Source organism: Lepeophtheirus salmonis, chromosome 6, assembly GCF_016086655.4.
Source record: "Lepeophtheirus salmonis chromosome 6, UVic_Lsal_1.4, whole genome shotgun sequence".
NCBI classification, from domain to species: Eukaryota; Metazoa; Arthropoda; class Copepoda; order Siphonostomatoida; family Caligidae; genus Lepeophtheirus; species Lepeophtheirus salmonis.
In genome coordinates this window covers 10,605,555-10,624,058 of record NC_052136.2, presented here as the reverse complement: position 1 = coordinate 10,624,058, position 18,504 = coordinate 10,605,555, and the positions used below count along the sequence as shown (strand labels likewise).

The following is an 18,504-nucleotide window of genomic DNA, read 5'->3' as shown; positions in this document are numbered from 1 at the left end:
CTTCATGAATGTGATGGGAAATATGGTACCCATTACTTTTTTTTTTTTAAAGTTATGCCTCAGGACATTTTCACTTATAATATTTTTCCTTAACGCCATTTTGCCTCAAGGATATTTTGTCATAATATATAAATAAATGAAGTTTATACGCCTTTATTGTTTATGTTTGGTTGAAATCAAAATATAATGCCAAAGTTTCTTATAAAGATATAATCAGTTTGTTACTTTGAATAAACAAAATCCACTTCTAAACAAAAATACAAAAATATTTGATTTTGACTAATTTTCAAATAAAGAAAAAAAAATTTGTCCTTAGAATTGTGGATTTTTTTTTCCAAAAAAGTAAGAGAACTAAAAAAAAGGTAAAGATAACTAGGCAATAACTTAATATGGCTAAGAGTACTATTTGTAAATTGAAAAACTAATAAAACTGTTTTCTTTTCGTAGGTTTGATTGGAATTTTTGGAAATGCCCTAAGTGTTTATATTCTCAGCAAGCCTGATATGTACAACTCATTCAATCAATTATTGATTACACTCTCCTGTTTGGACACGGGGTTTATTTTTTTTGCTCTTCTGGATTATTCTATGGCAAGGTAATAGCTCAGTTAATATTTTTGGGTTTCGTAAACAGGTATATACTTTATGTTCTATAAAATATTTTGATAAATTACGCACTATTTGTGTTTTATATAAAGGAGATTTATTTAAAGCTACGTTTCTGTAAGAATCATAAATGAAAAAGAAAAAAAAAGGTTCATATACTAGGGTGGTCTGAAAAGCTTCCAACCTAATAAAGGTATAAGAATTTTTTCTCAAGTTATTTTAAATTTTCAACATAGTCTCGTTGTAAGTCACCACACTTCTCCAATCGATACTTCAATCTATGTAACCTGTCCAAGTAATAGTTGGCTTTTGTCTCTGCAAATAATAGTTCACGAATATGATTGCTTCTTCATTTGACAAAAGAGTGCTCTTTTTAGATGATAGCCTCTTAATGTGGTCTTCGTTTTTTTAGTCTAGAGAATGAGTCCCTTGGAGAAAGGGGCAATGCGGAAAGTCTTGTCAAAGCTCATTCCTGCGCCAAGAAGCGCGAACATATGATTTATTTTAGCCTCGATCTCAGTTGTTCTTGGTCTGAGGAATAAACTTTTTTTCACAAAATTTTTTTCTCTTTAATGCTGCACCAGATTGTATTAAAAATAAATCTGTAAATTATGTAGTAAGTGAATGAAATATTTCTAAAGTTTCATTCACAATTCCTTGAGAAACGTTGTATATAATTAGTCACATACCCATAAGAATATTTTGTTTATTTTTAAGAACAAGTAGTTACGTCACAAAAAGCTTGTTCATCACTTCTATGTTGAACATAAGTACCTGGATACAAAACGGGTGCCCCCTAATTGCTAAAAAACCTATAATATATATATGTTTTTACGAGTAATTATCCCTAAAGTAAAGTTTTTGAAAGTAATGTGCGAGTATTTTTAAGATTGATGTTCCGGCTACAACTATTACCCGGACTCATCCCACTTGTAATTGTAATAAAGGCATATCATAGAACTATATGCCAATGATAACAGTAGTCATATATATTTAAAAAATTATTGAAGTTTTATTCAAATAAGAATTTATGCGCCACAGAAAATTTAATTGATAAAAAAATAATGGGGCAGTCTTTTTTTTTAATCATAAATAATAATTATTTATGGAATATATTATAGTTCCATAAATTTCATTTCTGTTAAATGATCACCAAAATAGTATTATAAATTAGAATTTATGCCAATAAAGAAAAACTTATTTCAATAGACTATAAAAATATTTTTATTTCAAATTAAATTAAATTAATCAATATCATTAATTAATGATTTTGTCAATAAGACTTTACTAAATTTTATTTAAAAATATATAGTTCTAAAGCAAAAATACCAACAATAACATCAAACAAAAGAAGAATCCTACAAAAATTGTACTATAGAGTGTAGTGCTACAGAATTTGTTTCAAATATAAAGAAATACATCAATTGTCAATTCAAATATGTCTACATAAACGTACAAACTTTTGTCAAATTATATTTGGATTAAATATATGTAGAAATATGAACAACAGGTATTGAATTATTTCTACCTACTAATTTCATAAATACATTTTTATTTATGGGAGTACTCAAATCTAAAACTAACTGTGATAGGAGAGCTAAATTCTAATTTACCCATAAGTTTGCCAAAAAATGTAAATGAATTTTTTTGAAAATTAATGAACATTGGTGAGGTTGACAATATATTTCTACATTTGATTATCCGAATGAATAACAGAAGTAAAAATCATTATGAATTTAAATATACATATGTATTTTGGTTTATTTCATTATTATTACTACTTCCTTGAAGTGTATTCCCACACCAGAGACTAAGCTATTCTTGTCATAATTTATGTGCTTCATATTTTTATACCCCCTTCTATTTAAGTTCTTAATTTATAATGATACAAGAGGTAAGTAACAGCATTGCACAGAGTTATTGCCGTCGGCTGAAACATATAGAAGATAGCTCCACAAGAAATACTCAGTGTGAATGATCTTTTTTAATGAGCATACTCAGATGTTACATCTCATAGTTTTATTAATTTTTTATGTGCTATATACATAAAAGAGCAATTATATACATATGCAATATTGTTTTTATGCATGCACATGCTTGCAATGCTTCATTGATACGATTACATTGTTATGCCTTAGATCAAAAATATATACAGGATGTTAAGACCAAATCAACATATTTTCAAAAACTTTTTCATTGTTACTGTGGCCACATTTTTTGGATGGATTCACTAAAAAATTAGCTTTAATTGTTTATATGAATGTTTAAAAAGAGTTCAGGTGATATATTTTGCTCCAGCATCAGTCACATCCTGGATACGAGCCCGAAAGGAGGAATGTTGTTTTTCTTGGGATATGTGATCGTCACAGGTCTCAAGGTGTTAAATAACAAGAACTCGGTGGCCAATTGCGATAACCTCTTCAAGAAATAACACGATGACTAATGATTTTGTAGGGACAGAATTGGATGGTTTAGATCAGGACAAATTTACTTTCAACCAGATGGCACTACGTACCACACAAGCAACGAAACCATTGTTCTTTTACGGAAAAAGTTTCCGAACCGTATTATCTCTCAAAGTAGTGATCAAAATTGGCCACCGAGATCTTGTGACTTAACACCTTCCAACATCTTGCTTTGGGGCCACGTGAAAGATAATGTATACGACAACAGCCCAGCGTAGATTCAAGACCTTATAGATGGAATTTGTGAAGCTATTGAGGGCATACGACTGCCACTTTGCGATTTGGTGATGGAAAATTTCATATGAAGGATATGGTCCTGTACGCGTAGCTGTGGCAGCTATTTGGCTGATATTATTTTCCGTTATTAATGACATAATTTTATTTTTACATTGAAATATCCAATCATTTATCTCAAAAAACGCCATTTTGTTTTGAATATCAAAATAACAACTCTTATTGGAAAACCCTTTATTATCATATGCAATCCTATTAATGAGTATCAGTACCACTAAAAACATATTGGTTACAAGTTATAACCAACTATAGTAAAATATTGATGTGCAGAATATATAAACTGTTGAATTACAGTTCAAACAATTTAAACTTATTTTTAAGTTAATCTTGGAAAATAAATTTAAAAAAAAACAATTTTTAAATTACAAGCTTCATTAATTCTTTGAAAATATGATTATTTGCGCAGACGAGTATTTTAGTGAGAAAAAGTGTTAGAGTGAGTACCGAGTATTCAGGCTGGTAACGTGTATTCAGACGAGTAACGAGTATTCAAACGAGTAAGGAGTATTTAGACGAGTAACGAGTATTCAGACGAGTAACAAGTATCCAGACGAGTAACGATTATTCAATCGAGTAATGAGTAAAGCTCTTAATTTCTCAAGTGTTTTTATTTAGAATCTCAAAAATACTTATACAGGAAAATTTAGCTCGTGGTACATCACCATAAATATTAATTACATTAATGAAAAAAATGCAATTTATTTCATCAAATGTAAGGTTTAGAAATTTATAGCAAAATGATATTTTTTAAATATTATTTCAAATATTAAAGAATCGTACCGGCATTTTCAACTAGAATTGCATCAGAATCGGCATTACGAATTTATTGCAGAATCGTCTCATCACTAATAATAATAATAAAAGAATAATATAATAATTTAGTCACATTATCAAATTAAAAATATTATAATAAACTAATTTTGATTACAAACTAACATAATTACGAGAAGCAACATAGCTCAAAGGAAATGCATATGGGAGAAATTATTCTCCTGAACTCACTGTTACTCGTTCCCTCTTAAACAAGGAAATGTAGATTATGTAAATGGACTTCAAAGAAATTTTCTAGGTCCGATGAAGTAATTGTAATAGCGTAATGTTTACTTATACTTTATCAATTCAAACTCTGGCTGATTAACTAAAGGAACATTCACCTAGAAAATTGGAATCACAAAATAAATAATTATTTTGTTACATACCTGCCAAACATATGTTTTATATCAATGACTATATCCTAGTGTTCGATATAAAAATAACTTATTATAAATTAACAATTAGGAAGGAATTTGTAGATCTTCTGATATTTCATGATACATTAAGTTTATACTCTTGACATGATAAATGTTGATTATATTTATTGCATTGTACGTATATATGTAAATATAGAATGAATGCACTTATAAAGTCCTTACTCATAAATTCTTTATATATATATATGTTAATCATTAATATGAAAATGATTTACAAATACACATTTCAATGCTCAAACGTAGCATATAGCTAGCTAAATTATTATAATTTCTTGAAAGATAGTTTATTGAAGTCTGCTTGTTATTGTTAGAAAAAAGTAACTAACTATATCCAGCGTTGTATAGAATATGTCCAAGAAGCGGGTACAGTATTTTTTAGGTAGCAATCTGAACATAATTTTTTTTAGAGGTGTTATCATTACTATTTAATTTTTGAAGACATAAAATCTAAGAGTAAATAATAAAAAGTGAGTGTGCATAGGAGAAATGGAGAGAAACAAAGAAGGGGGATTGTTTAAGAGCTACTAATGTAGGTTGTTGTTGAGCTGAAGGTAGTCTAGAAAAGATCAATATCGGGGTAACTCCATCCGATATGTCTTTGCTAAATACATTTTTTCAGGAGTATAAAAAATCCTAGGGACTTAAAATTGAAGCAATCAATGGTTATATAACCTTATAAAATATGAGAGACAATATTTAAATTCTGGACTTTGGCACTTGAAGATGAGGATTTCTCAATAATGAGCAAATGTATCAAATAAAATAAATAAGAAAATTGAAATTGCTAGTGTCGTGGGCTAACAAGCATGGAAATTCTTGGGAGGAGTTGTCGAAGTAAAAAAAATTACTCCTAAATCCCAGATTTCGACAGACTGTTTTATTTTCTACGATCGCTGTTTCGAATCTATATTGAATATATTGAATCTCTCTGTGAATATTTAACTTTTTTTAATCTTTTATTTTTGTTAAGAATGCTCATGATAAACTAGATAAGTATCTGGTAAAATGATTGTGGTAAAAAGGTTGTGGACAAAAAAGTTGGAGCAATATTGTTGCCTGGTAATATCGTTGTGTACATTTTCATTGTGAGACAAACGCGTTGTGCGTAATATAATCGTGAAGCAATATGATTGTGATTATTTCATGGCAAGACAATAATATCACATGAAATTTCTTTGCAAGATAAAACTATTGAAGGATGAAGAAACATGCAAGGGTAGAACACTTCGAATCTATAATACACCCTTGCCTACAGGATGTGAAGGTGAACTGCTGGGCTCGAAGGAAGTTAACATTATCTGCTGCCGCTTCGCTGAGTATCAAGGTACCTATCGAGGTACCTTTCTAATCTCCTAAGACCCCCCTCTCAGTGCCAGTCCCCAAGAGAGTTTAAACTCCGCATCCGCCGTGTTTATAAGCACCAAGGAATCCGTCTAGGTATACCGCAGCCCACAGATATGTAGGCGAACCCCCCTAACATATGACTTAGGTCTTGCTGGTGGTCTGGCTATGAGTATGTATATAAATCATCTAAATTAATTTAATAATTAAAGTATTTTCATTAAAATTTCTAGACCACTTGTGTAAAGACCATTTTGTAAGACAAAGTTTCTGGAAAGATATTAAATATGCTTTTTTCATAGATTTCATCTTATGGTAATTGTAACTAACTCATATTATCTATAAGTACTTTAAAGTTACAATCGTTTGAACAAATTACTTCATATAGATTTTCAGATTTCACCTGCACAGCCTGTGGGCAGTTAATATTACAGAATGTTTGAAGGGTTCCTTGGTGCTTATAAATGTGGTGGCAGTACAGTTTACTCTGCCTTGAGGCACAGCAGCTTACATTTACAACTTGATCAGAATAATGAATAAAATGGGGAGTTGAATGTAAAAGGGAAATTTTCATTCAAATATATGGTGAAATTGTTTCTTGGAGGAAAAATGACTTCCATGTAACTTTCCTATTGAGAAATATCGGGGGATTCAAATAAAATATCCGCAGAAACATGCAGATTTTATTTCAAATTATATAAGTGTTTGTTCTGCAAACCAAACATACCATATGAATTCTTTTAGAACTATTGGATCTTGAAAAATCCAAGAAAATGGATATCTTTGTAGTTCAAAAATTGGTACCCTAGAAGAAATGAAAAAAAAAAAAAAAAATATTTAAATCTTGATATATTTTTAGTTATAGACTCGCCCACATTGCAGAAGAAATTATAAAGTTTATCCAAGGTTATGAAAAAAAACCTGTAGCATCAGTGTAGCCTATTGAATTTTTCAAAAAGGTTCCACAGACTTGGTACTACAGATGGTATATAATATACAGATCCAAATGTCAATTTGAAGAATCAATTGACTTATACGCGTCAAAAATGCTTGAGGTATAGATTAGAAACCTCCTGTATTTTAACGAACAAGTCACATGAAGATCCTAAAGAGAGAAATAGTTATTTTTGTCATAAAGAGCAGGAGACCTCGTTTCATCTATTCTATGAATATATAAAAAATAACCCCAGCTCTTACGATGGTAAAAGAAGAACTCTGGATAAATTTTGATGTGAGACTGAGTCCTTCAGATTGCAACATTATAGCCTGCTTACAGTATAATTATAAGTGGAAGATTGATTGGCTCATCTCCAAATTATATTATACACAAAGTGAAGTACAAGAACAAAGATGTCTCTTTCTGGCTCCTTGATTACGTTTCTCAAGTAGTTGTAATCCTCAACTCCTTCTCCGTCGATGGAAAATTGGATATACATATCAGATCTTAGGATTTTCTGTTTTTTTTTTTTTGTATTTCTCTTACTGTTGTTTACCTAATTTTAATTAAACATTAGACCAAACATGCTATCTTAAATATAGCCAATGAAAAATACCGAAATTAGGTTAAAAAATTTAACTAAAACAATTTTTTATAAACTACAATTATATAATAGGTTATTTTTTAATGTAAAACCTGTTTGTGTGCAACATTTTTTGTTGCTTCTGTCCATTTGATGTAAATATAATAAAACCTATACTTATACCTATACTTTACCATGTAAAAATACTGATTTTGTTAAATATAAAGCAATTTTTCAAATGTTGGACCTTATGATTTATTTATTGTCATTGCTAACTTACCATGTTCCTTCTTCAACCATAAATATAAAAAGATTACAGAAACATACTAAAATTTACTTGCTCATTCTCTTCCTAATTCCCTCTTTAATTCGAATTTAATATACGTTCTTCCTTTTTCTGTTACTAAGTGAGACTACCATCACAGACACACATAAAATTATTTCAATTATATAGGATACAAGTGTCGTTTGTTTTTCTTCTTTTTTCTTTTATGTTCCTTTAAAAAGAACGTGATAATAATCTTTACATTGATTGATAATTGTTTTGTTTAGAAGAAGTAAATATATATAAAAAAAGAATGTTAGTCCTATAATATTTGATTTAGCAAGGGCGTCCGTAGCGGGTGGGCTGAAAAAGAAAAAAACTTTTATTTTTACATGCAAATTTAAAATTTAAGATTTTTTTCAAAAGAAATTTCCAATATAATTTAATTTTTTTCCGAAGAATTTCATTTTTTATTAATAGTTATGAATTTTCCGCAAAAATTTAATATTTGAAGTTTTTTCCTATAAATTTAATATATAAAAAATGGAAATTTTTGTAAACAGCTGTGAATGTTTGACAAAAAAATAATATTTTTTTCTTTTGTTTATAAGTTGTGGATTTTTCATTTTTTTCCTAAAAACATAATGTTTTTTATATAATTAGTGAAATTTTTGTCCAAAAGAATTTAGTTTTAAATTGAATTAATTAATTTTTTTATTATTTTTTTAGTGAACACCTGTTAATTTTTGAAATTTTTGTCTAAGAAATTAAATTCCAAATTTTTGAATGTTCTTTTTGAAAAAATCCAAAAACCTAGCAACTCCCAAAATATAATCCTGCGGACTTAGCTTAAAAAGATACAATATTCTCCACATAAAAAAAAACCACTCAACTCCTTGAAAAGCCTAGTTATTTTTTGTTAAAAATATTTTTTAGACGTATTTCCTTATACTCCCGTAGTACGTGGACAGTTGAAATATTTGATGTTATGTATCTTTTGCAAATTTTCCTGTAAAAAAACTTCTTGATTGATATTATCTTATATTTTGTTAAAGGAAAGACGTAAAAAGTTGCTTGCCTGTCAGTAGTACTAAAAGTTAGTATATAAATTATTAAATTATTTCCGTAAAATTAAACATTAATAAAAAGATGAAAATTGCCAACGTTTGTGAATGAAGAGACAATTTTTCTATTAATATCTTACAAATTTGTAGTGTTGTGATACTATTTAAAAACTGTAACATTTTTAAAAGACCTCAATTTCAATGTTTTTGATGCTTAATAACTTACATAATTGTATATATATTGATTTACAGAGCTTACAAATGGAGAACCTCTTTTTACATTCTTCTGTTTCCGTACTTTGTCTACCCCTTTCATCAAATATCATTCTGCGCATCTATTTTTGTTACCATTGCCTTGGCTTATGAACGCTACAATGCTGTCTGTCATCCCCTACACTATCGTAATATCACAGCTCGATATTCTGTTAGAAGAAGAACACTGGGGTAAGAGCTGTTTTTAAGCCACATAATAAATTATTTAATCTGTTAGCTTTTTATATTGCTTTTTTTTTTTTTTTTTTTGCTGACAACTCATGTTTGTTTACTTTAATATATATTGATATAAATCTTTTATTTCACTAGAAAATCTTTTTTGTGAAAGTTTTTTTTTTTCCGTTGTAATTTTATGGTTCACTAACAAAACTTTATCTGGTATAAAATAAATTGATTTTTTTTTTTTGAAATATACATAATTTAAGTTATAAACAAATGAATTTCCTTCATTTTTTTATGCCAAAATGATAGCTAAAGATTGTTAGTATACTTATAAAAATGAAATGCGTTTTATGTAAAATTCCTTAATAATATTTAATAGAAAGTTTGTGGTAGATTAAACTAGTTAACTAAATTACACTTTTTTTGCTCTTAGCTTAAGGTGGTATGTTTCTGATTTTTTTAAACCTAAAATTTCAAACTGTTGCAGCCAGAGGAATGTTTTTTTTTAAATCATCTATATTATTTGGTGCTATGTTTCAAATTAAAATATCTATACAAAAGTTAAGATTATAGTTTGAAGAACAAATTAAAGTTAAAGTCTTTACTTCCGACTCTAAATGAAATCCAGTTAATTAACCTTCAAATATGAACAGATTTTTTAAACGCAATAAGAGAACTGTATAAAAATAACCCCTTAAAATAAAACGTATTCAGATATTCTATCCAATTTGTACCTCGTAAATATCGATTAAATTGTTTCAAATTTTTGCATAAATAAATAACATCATGAAAAAAAAACCTATTTTATAATAATCTAACAACATGATTTTTTTTGTTTACACAAGAAGTACTTAGTTATTCTTATAATATAACATTAAATTGTAAAAGATGAGAAAAAAAAAATGGAAGAAATCAAAAAGGAAAAACAAAATAATACATCCTAAACAAGGCATTATCAATAAAAAAAAATGAATTGTATATAATCATAGTTAACGTTTCACGAGCATACTGAGATGTATTTAAAAATAAAATGTAGATTCAAAAGAATAAGAACCATTTTTATAATTTTTGGGGTGAAAAAAATCCCAGTTCACTAGCAAAGGGTTTAGTATTTTTTATCATTAACAACTTGAGTCCTTGCAGATATTAAGAACTCATAATTAAAATTGAAAAACTTTTTATTTTTTGATTAAAGCCTGAAAAAGTTATTTAAAGTCAAGTATAAATTTGTTATCACAAATCATAAGATATTGGCACTACCAACCCTCAATTGGCTAGTTGCATATGTTTAATCGTTTAAGTTTTTATACTTGTTTGAACTCCAATTATGTTTTCAATCTATAGTAAGTACTATATATTTATGAAAAAAGTTAAAATAATTGTGAGAAAGTTTGTTTAAAATGATCCAATATAGTTTCAAGTTTTAGCACATTAGTCCAAGTCAAGTCTTGAGTCCTTGATTCTGATATAGAATCATTTTATAACTCTTCAAAATACATATTCCAGTTCAAGCATGTACATCGTTTACATACATTCAACATGTTTTTTGGTTATTGCATGGACTTTTAATATAGTTTTTCGGTACAAATTTAATTTTAAAATATTTATCAACCTTATCATTTTATTTTTGTATTAATATTTTTCATTAACAGATACTTGCTACCCGTTTGTCTCGCTTCCTTTCTAATGAATATTCCAAAATTTATGGAAACAAAGTTGGTATGGAAATCTGTGCAGTCGGAGGACTCTAATAGCACATTTACAATAATTGATTATGCAGTGACAGATCTACGAAACGATCCTAACTATATTCGATTTTATATCAATTGGACATGGCTTATCATGACTTGCTTGATTCCTATTGGATCTTTAGTTTATTTTAATTCAAGAATATTTAGAGGGATTCAAATGACACATGAGAGAACAAGAAAAAAGAATAAACAACGAGCTGGCGAAATGAATATGGCAGCCATATTACTTTGTATTGTGTTTCTGTTCATGATATGTCATGTTCTTCGGATTTTACTCAACGTAAACGAAATTTTCATGTTGGATGACATTATTTCTTGTGGAGATGGTGAGTTTAGTTTTGTATATGTATATGTTTGGCTTGAAATTATCATAATCTTATTAAGTAAAATTAAATGCATTTGTACATACATGATATAAAGGGAGCCGGGATTAAATTGTTGCCAAAATATTTTTCTACAAAAAACAACACAAAATAAACATTTTTTAACTTTTTTATTGAAAATCAAAACTATGACGAGCATATAAGTATAGAGTAGCCATTCATTTGATATAATCACCGTTGGTATCAATAACAGCCTCAATACGGCCTCTGAACCGTCCGCAGGCTCTTCTTACCATCTCATTGTCCATGTTGCCGAATACCTCCTTGATGGAGTCCATCAGGGTGGGTGGCCTTGGTGCTATGGAGATGTCTCTCCATATAGCCTCAGACAAAAATAGTCCAAAGGATTAAGGTTGGGAGAGTTAGGAGGCCACAAATCCTTGGTTACGACGTCATAACAGTTCTCGGTTAATCACTGCATGGAGATTTTGGACACATGGCAGGGTGCTGAGTCCTGTTGCCACACCCAGGGCCTGTCTCCGGCCTTTATGGATCTGGTAGGGTCATCCTCAACCATCTTCTTCACCTTGTCGACAAAGTCAGTGTCCCTGACCTTCATGTCGGCGCCCTCCTCCTTGGGTGCCCTCTTTATGGTGGCATCAACATCCCAGGTGTTCTTTAGCTTCTTACGGATACGCTAAACAGTCCGTAAATTCACTCTTAAGGTTTAAACAATCGTTGAATTGCAGATTTCACCTCCATTATTAAACAATGCCATGACTACTGCGGACCTCGAAAGCTCTTCGTTCCACTTATAGCACTTTATCTCCTCATATGCTGACGGCATGATGCTAACTGAACTACATATCGTCAGCTGACGAGAATAGCTTTCCTATTAGGTAACCGGTTTTTTATTTGATAATGTCGTCTTCAAGTTATCAAGGTTTAAAGTAGGCGACAATTTGATCCCCACTCCCTGTATATTTTTTTGTGTTTCTTAAAATTATATTAATTGAAATATTTAACCTTAATAGTATTCCTTAACTTTTTTTATTATGATTATTGTCATATCTTTATTTCAAACATTAAATCGTATCTACAAGTATATAATTATAATTTGCCTCATCTAATAAATATTAATTATTACAAGGTAAAAAAAAATAGAAAAAAATGACCAATACGAGTACCATATCTTTTTTCTTTTCTCCTCCTCTTCTTTACGATTAAATACTATTGTTAAATAGAAATATCATCAACATATTTCCTAACCTTATCCAAATTATAAACATATTAAATTAAAAAATAAATGATATTTTGCAAATTAATTTCGTGTTCTGTAATGAATGAGTTGAGTATTCCTTAGGGAAGGTCAGTAAGTTAGTTATTTTAGATTTGATCAGGGATGACCAACATGTAGTCTACTTCTTCCTCAATTTAATCATAATTTTTTGCTAAACTTTTTGACCATTTTGTTTCGAATGTTTGTTTAGAGAATTTTGTATCTTAATCTCAGACTTTACACAGCCACCAGAGAAAATATCAAAGTAACTAAGTACACCATTAATACTATTTACTGAATAGTGGAGGTTTAATCTGTTTATAAACATATACTCCGCTTATCATTAGTTGGAGTACCAGGGTTTAAGTACTACTATAAAGTAAATGTTGAAATCTCATAAGTATTTACAATTAGTGATACTTTAATCGAAGAATGCCGTCATCTCCAAATTTTGGGATATTCCTTACTTCTAAGATGTGTCTTTATAGATTTTAGTTTGAGTTAAATACATTTGTACAAATCAACTAATAGGTTATACGATAGATTAAAAAGCATGAGTCTTATAAATACTTTTATGGAACACTCTTCACCTATTAGTGGCTATTGTTCTTGATTTGGAACAAGATTTGAAACTATTTTTCCAAACAAACTTTCATGTAATATACAAATATTCATTGTAAATATATTTTGAGGATTTGGTGCTTTAAACATTAACAATAATACTGAATACCTTTTTTTATTTCTTAAATATGTTCAAACATGGGAACCATGGCTATATTTATGTATTTCTTTTTCGAAGTAAAAAATTATTTAACTCTTATTTATTTCTTATGAAAATCAAAAAAGTATTAAATATTACCAAATTAAAGCTTTCTGCACCAATTTTATGAATAATTTATTTGATGATTTATGAACAGTTTATAAAATTGTTTTTATGGATATATTTTGTTATATGTAGCCATGGGTAATTCTTACATAGTAACAAGTAACATTTTAGAAAATTTAAACAATAAATAAAAGGGCACCTATCTGTATATTTAGTTAAAATTGTATATTTCGGGTAATTGGTATAACCCAATTTTAATGGTTGATCACAAATAAAAAGGAAAAAGGCTACTTGCAGGAAAAAAGTCGCTTTGTGTTTAAAGTAATATGAACAAATAAAGATTTGTCTTGTCAGCTTTTCTTTAAAGTCTTAATAGCTATCAATCGGTAAAATGTGAATAAAAAGATATTATTATTATGATTTGTTCTTTTAATTTATTTAATTATCAATTCAATTTTTAAATTTAATAAAAAATATTTTTTAAATGACCTTTACGCAATAAAAAAAAGTTTTTTGATTTTGTTATTTAAACTCATAAATTTATTGACATTGTTCAGTCTTCATATAGGATATTTCCATCCATTCAGATCTCCCTATTTAGATGAAGGGCATAAAAAAACATATATATATAAAATATTAAATAAGATAAAAATAAATTAATTGAATCCAATTTACATTATTTCAGATTTCACTCCTCCTGCTTGGTTCTTTTGTGTTACTTCCATCAACCATTGGCTTTTGATTGTTAACGCTTCATGTAATTTCCTTATTTACTGTTCCGTTGGAGTCAAATTTAAAACAGCCCTTGCAAAAATTTACAACAATAAACTTTTTTCATTTTTTCGTCGCAAAAAAACTACCGGTGACAAAGTGGAAATGAATAATCAGTCTACTCCAAATGCAGAGGAAGAGGAGGAATGCCAATACACGATGGAAGAGCAAAGCCCAAAAGATCAAAGTGACAACTCTTCTCCTTCACTAATACGGCACATTGAATTGTAAGGGATGCTTAATGCATTGTATGCAAGGGAAATGAGTACGTGAGCAACTAAACCAAACCCAAAAGATGATTTCATAATTATAAATGATTTCGTGTGATCCGTGGCTCCTGAAACAAAATAATAGTAATCATTGTTGATTATTGTCACATATATTTTTATTTTTAATGTGTCTTCATTTTATGATAAAAGAAACAAAAATTGAAGAACTTCTTTTGAAACTAAAAATAATTATAAATTTCGTGTTAAATTCAAACATTAATTATAAGTTTTTTAAATGTGTAATTTTAATGTAACAGTTTTTGTTTCTTTTAACGGTAATATTTGTGTATTTATAATTATTTACAAATAAAGGAAATTGTCGTAGCCCATGGAAATCACACTCGGACCAAGTTTTCTCTTGAACTTAGTGTGCGTAGGTTCGGGCCTGGTTGATTCCTAGAGAAAGAAATATACTTTATGTATATTGACTTTATACAAGATCACTAGGTTAGTTGGATTAATTGTAATACGATATAGTTTAGCTATCTTAATATGTGCAACTCCATCTAACGAATTAAAGGAACATTTCAAAAATAAAGTATATTTTTAAATTGATGTAACTCAGTGTATAAATAATATATTATCATTAAAATGTTACCCTTAATATCTATTTGAAATATATGTAATTTGACCAAATTTTATAAAAAATTGATTTAATTGGTAGAAATGTAAATAGTACATGGTAAAATAGGGAAGTAGCTAATGAAACTCACATTCAATTATTCAAGTTGTAAGTCACTAATATGTAAACAAGGACGTCTGCAGGAGATAGTTTCGAGGTGTTGCAGTCCCCGTCCCCCCCATTTTTTCAAAGGTATTTAATCTTTTTTCTAATAAATTTAACTTTTGAATTTTTTTTTTCAAAGAATTTTATATCTGAAATTTAATTTAATTCTTTCAAAAAATTTTTGTAAATAGCTAGGAATTTTTGAAATTTTTCTTGAAAAAAATAATTATTTGATATAATTTTTTTTTTTAATAATTGTAGATTTTCGAAATTTTTTCCCAAATGATTTAAATTTTTGAGAATAACTGGAGATTTTGGTAATGTTTTTTTCATATTTCTATGATATTTTCTAAAGAGCTGTGAGTTTTCGATTTAAAAAAAAAGGTAATTTTGTAGATTTTTATAAAAAAATATCCCCCCCCCCTCTACAAAAAAGATTTATATATAATCCTGCAAACAAAAATTGTCTTGATACTCTTGACTTTTTGAAGAAAATTTGGAAGAACAGCTTAGCTATCATGACGTTTCATTAAATTAGCTACAAGGAACTTTGAGAGAGGAAATATACACAAATTTTGAAGTCCTGTTAACAAATTATAAATACTGTGGATTTTTTTTAGAGGTGACAGTTTTCTCTTTTTGGAAGTCCGTAACAAAAAAAAGAATTAAGTGATAAAACAAGATAAATTTGTAGCGCCACAGTGATTTGTATAATTGTAAAATAGACAATTCGGACACGGGGCTAAAAGTATACACATTCCTCCGTTGAATAATTAAAATTCTTTTTATAAAAATATTATATATCCCAAAATAAGATCTCTACTACTTCTTATATTAATTTCTAAAGTGACTTGAAGGGAGATATAAATGTATATTTTAGTAATCCATGAATTCATCTATTCATTCATTATCTCCCAAGTATTTCCTGTTGGGTATGAGAGAGAAGATTTTACAAATTCTTCCATATTATATTAAACACAAAGTGCTTATTTGGTTTTTGAAGAACTCCAACAGAACGTGAGAATTGATGCATAAAATTCGGGAATAAAAGAAAGACTCAAAGTGTGATTTTCACGTTTATCTATATGAATGAGGGATGTGCTGCGAGCAATACTCGTAAATTGGTACTCCAGTTTTATGAAGTAAATAGGAGGAGACAAAAAAAACTTGACTGGTGTGCGTAAAAAGCCGACTGTTACTTTTAGCTCGTCAAAACTTTGGATTTCTGTCTTTTTTTTTTAAAAGCCCCATTAACAAGTTAATTTTCCAATACTGACTTCCTTTCTCTGTTTAGTTTAGAATTTATGATTTCCCTAGGGTAAAGTTATTCAACGTAAATTCGAATGTTGAAATCAAATTTTCACTTTGCTAGCAACAAATTCGTTTGGTGTATCCCTTGAAATTCAAGCTTAAACTTAATCCCTTTTCCTCTTACAGCATTTCAGTATTAGGGTAAATTAACTTTATAGCTATCATTATTTTGTTTTGTTTAAATAGTAGTTAAAGGCAGAAATGATTCTCATCAAGGATCTAAAAAATTATCTAATGTTGAAATAATTATTTAAAAATAAGATTTTTTTGAGTGACAAACTTTATAGCGAGCAAAAATTGTTAACGAATAACTTGAGTAACGAGTATTCTTACAATTAAGGAATAGTTATTCGAGTAACAAGTATTCAGGAGAGTAATGAATAGTTACTTCAGGTTTTTGTTAGAAATTCGAAAATACTCATGCAACAAAATTCAGCTTGTGGTACATCACTAATATTAAAAGAACTATGTTTATCAGTTAAAATGTCAAAATACTGCTCGATAAATATATTTGGACCAAAGAAATTACTATGACGTCTTATTAATGAAATATTGCAAGCCTGTGCAAATAGGCCATATGAAATATTAATGGTATTTTTTGGTATCTTATAGGATTTATTTAGCATGTTACGTGTATATAGGGTGCATTGTATATAGAACATCCTGATACAAATATTACATATATAAAAATTTTTATATAGTCATATGAATGAAATATTGTAGACTTGTGCGTTTAAGAAAAGCATTGATTCTATTTTTTTTATTGGTCTATTATTATTAGATTTGTAAAATAAAATAAAAGCAATGTTAAAAAGAAGTTTGGTTGTTTTTATTTATGACCACTCCTTTACACGATCTACTCATCAGTCACCAAACGTTTTTTTTCTTCACAAGCTTTCATTACTATTCTTTTATTCTTGAGGATGGAAAATGTTATATGAATTGAATATTATCAAATTGAATAGCTACATGGAAATGTGTAGATAAAGAACAAAAAGTAATACTGAGGATTTCATTAGGAGTTATCCCCAATTTTATTAATGTAAGAATTTGTCTTTTAGCTTGGGACTAATTACTCCAGCCAATGTCAGGCGGCACTACCGCTAATCTAATAAATAAAGCAAATTCTGCATGTATGTTTGAATCTTTTTTGTCAAGTCGGTTTTTATCTAAGAATTCTTAAATACTTAATCCAGCATATAACAATGTAATTGAGCGTCTGCATCATTTAGAAAAAGAAAAATGTATCTCTATATATAGAGATATAGAACACAAAAAGTATCCTTCAATTTTTAATAGCGTTAGGTTTTGCCTTTAAAGCCTTATTTTTTTATATCACTTTTTTTTAGTAAAATTCCCATTGAGAAAATAGTTTATTGGGTATTTATATAGAACATATTACACTTTTTGTTAAATCTCTATAGAGCCTCATTCTCTCTTCCCGACGTTATTATCTTCCTGGACCCTAGCTGGGTGACAAGTTTAGTAAAGAACACCTCACTGTAAATGTATGAAGCTATTTTGAATACAAAAATCCAGTAAAATGAAAGATCATATTTAAAAGTTAATTTATTTTAATTAATTTATATAATGGCTAACACATGAAAGAATACACGTGTTTTAAAGTATTTACCTATTGATAATCGGATAAGTAATCGGATAAACTAATATATATATTTTTTCTAAAATTTTCTTGCCTCATAAATATTTATTACTTCATACAATTCAAAAACTAATTGACAGTTTTTTGGAATGCAAATCTTTTTAAATTGTTAAATAAGGTGTGGTGTATCTTTAATTTAAGCCATAATATCAAGCATTTAAAAAAAATATATTAACTTATTATAATTTTACTTTTTGTTTGATATGCCCTTCAGCAAATTTTTACAAAAGGATTTTAAAAAAATACACGAGAAATTAAAAAAATAATAGAATATTTATTCATTGTTTATAATACTTCCATTTACAAAAATAGATTGACATAAACAACTAAATTTTGAAACTTTTA

The 18,504-nt window shown here is 28.4% G+C and overlaps 1 protein-coding gene across 1 annotated transcript in view; it reads left to right on the top strand.

Moving 5' to 3' along the window:
- Window positions 1-15,094, top strand: part of LOC121120870 (FMRFamide receptor) — a 62,347-nt gene extending 47,253 nt beyond the window's left edge. The window contains exons 4-7 of the mRNA XM_040715765.2: window positions 448-595; window positions 9,057-9,248; window positions 10,892-11,316; window positions 14,104-15,094. Of these exons, the coding sequence (XP_040571699.1) occupies window positions 448-595; window positions 9,057-9,248; window positions 10,892-11,316; window positions 14,104-14,420 (1,082 nt within the window). The 3' untranslated portion in view covers window positions 14,421-15,094. The remainder of the gene's footprint in view (window positions 1-447; window positions 596-9,056; window positions 9,249-10,891; window positions 11,317-14,103) is intronic.
- The last annotated feature ends 3,410 nt before the right edge of the window (window positions 15,095-18,504 follow it).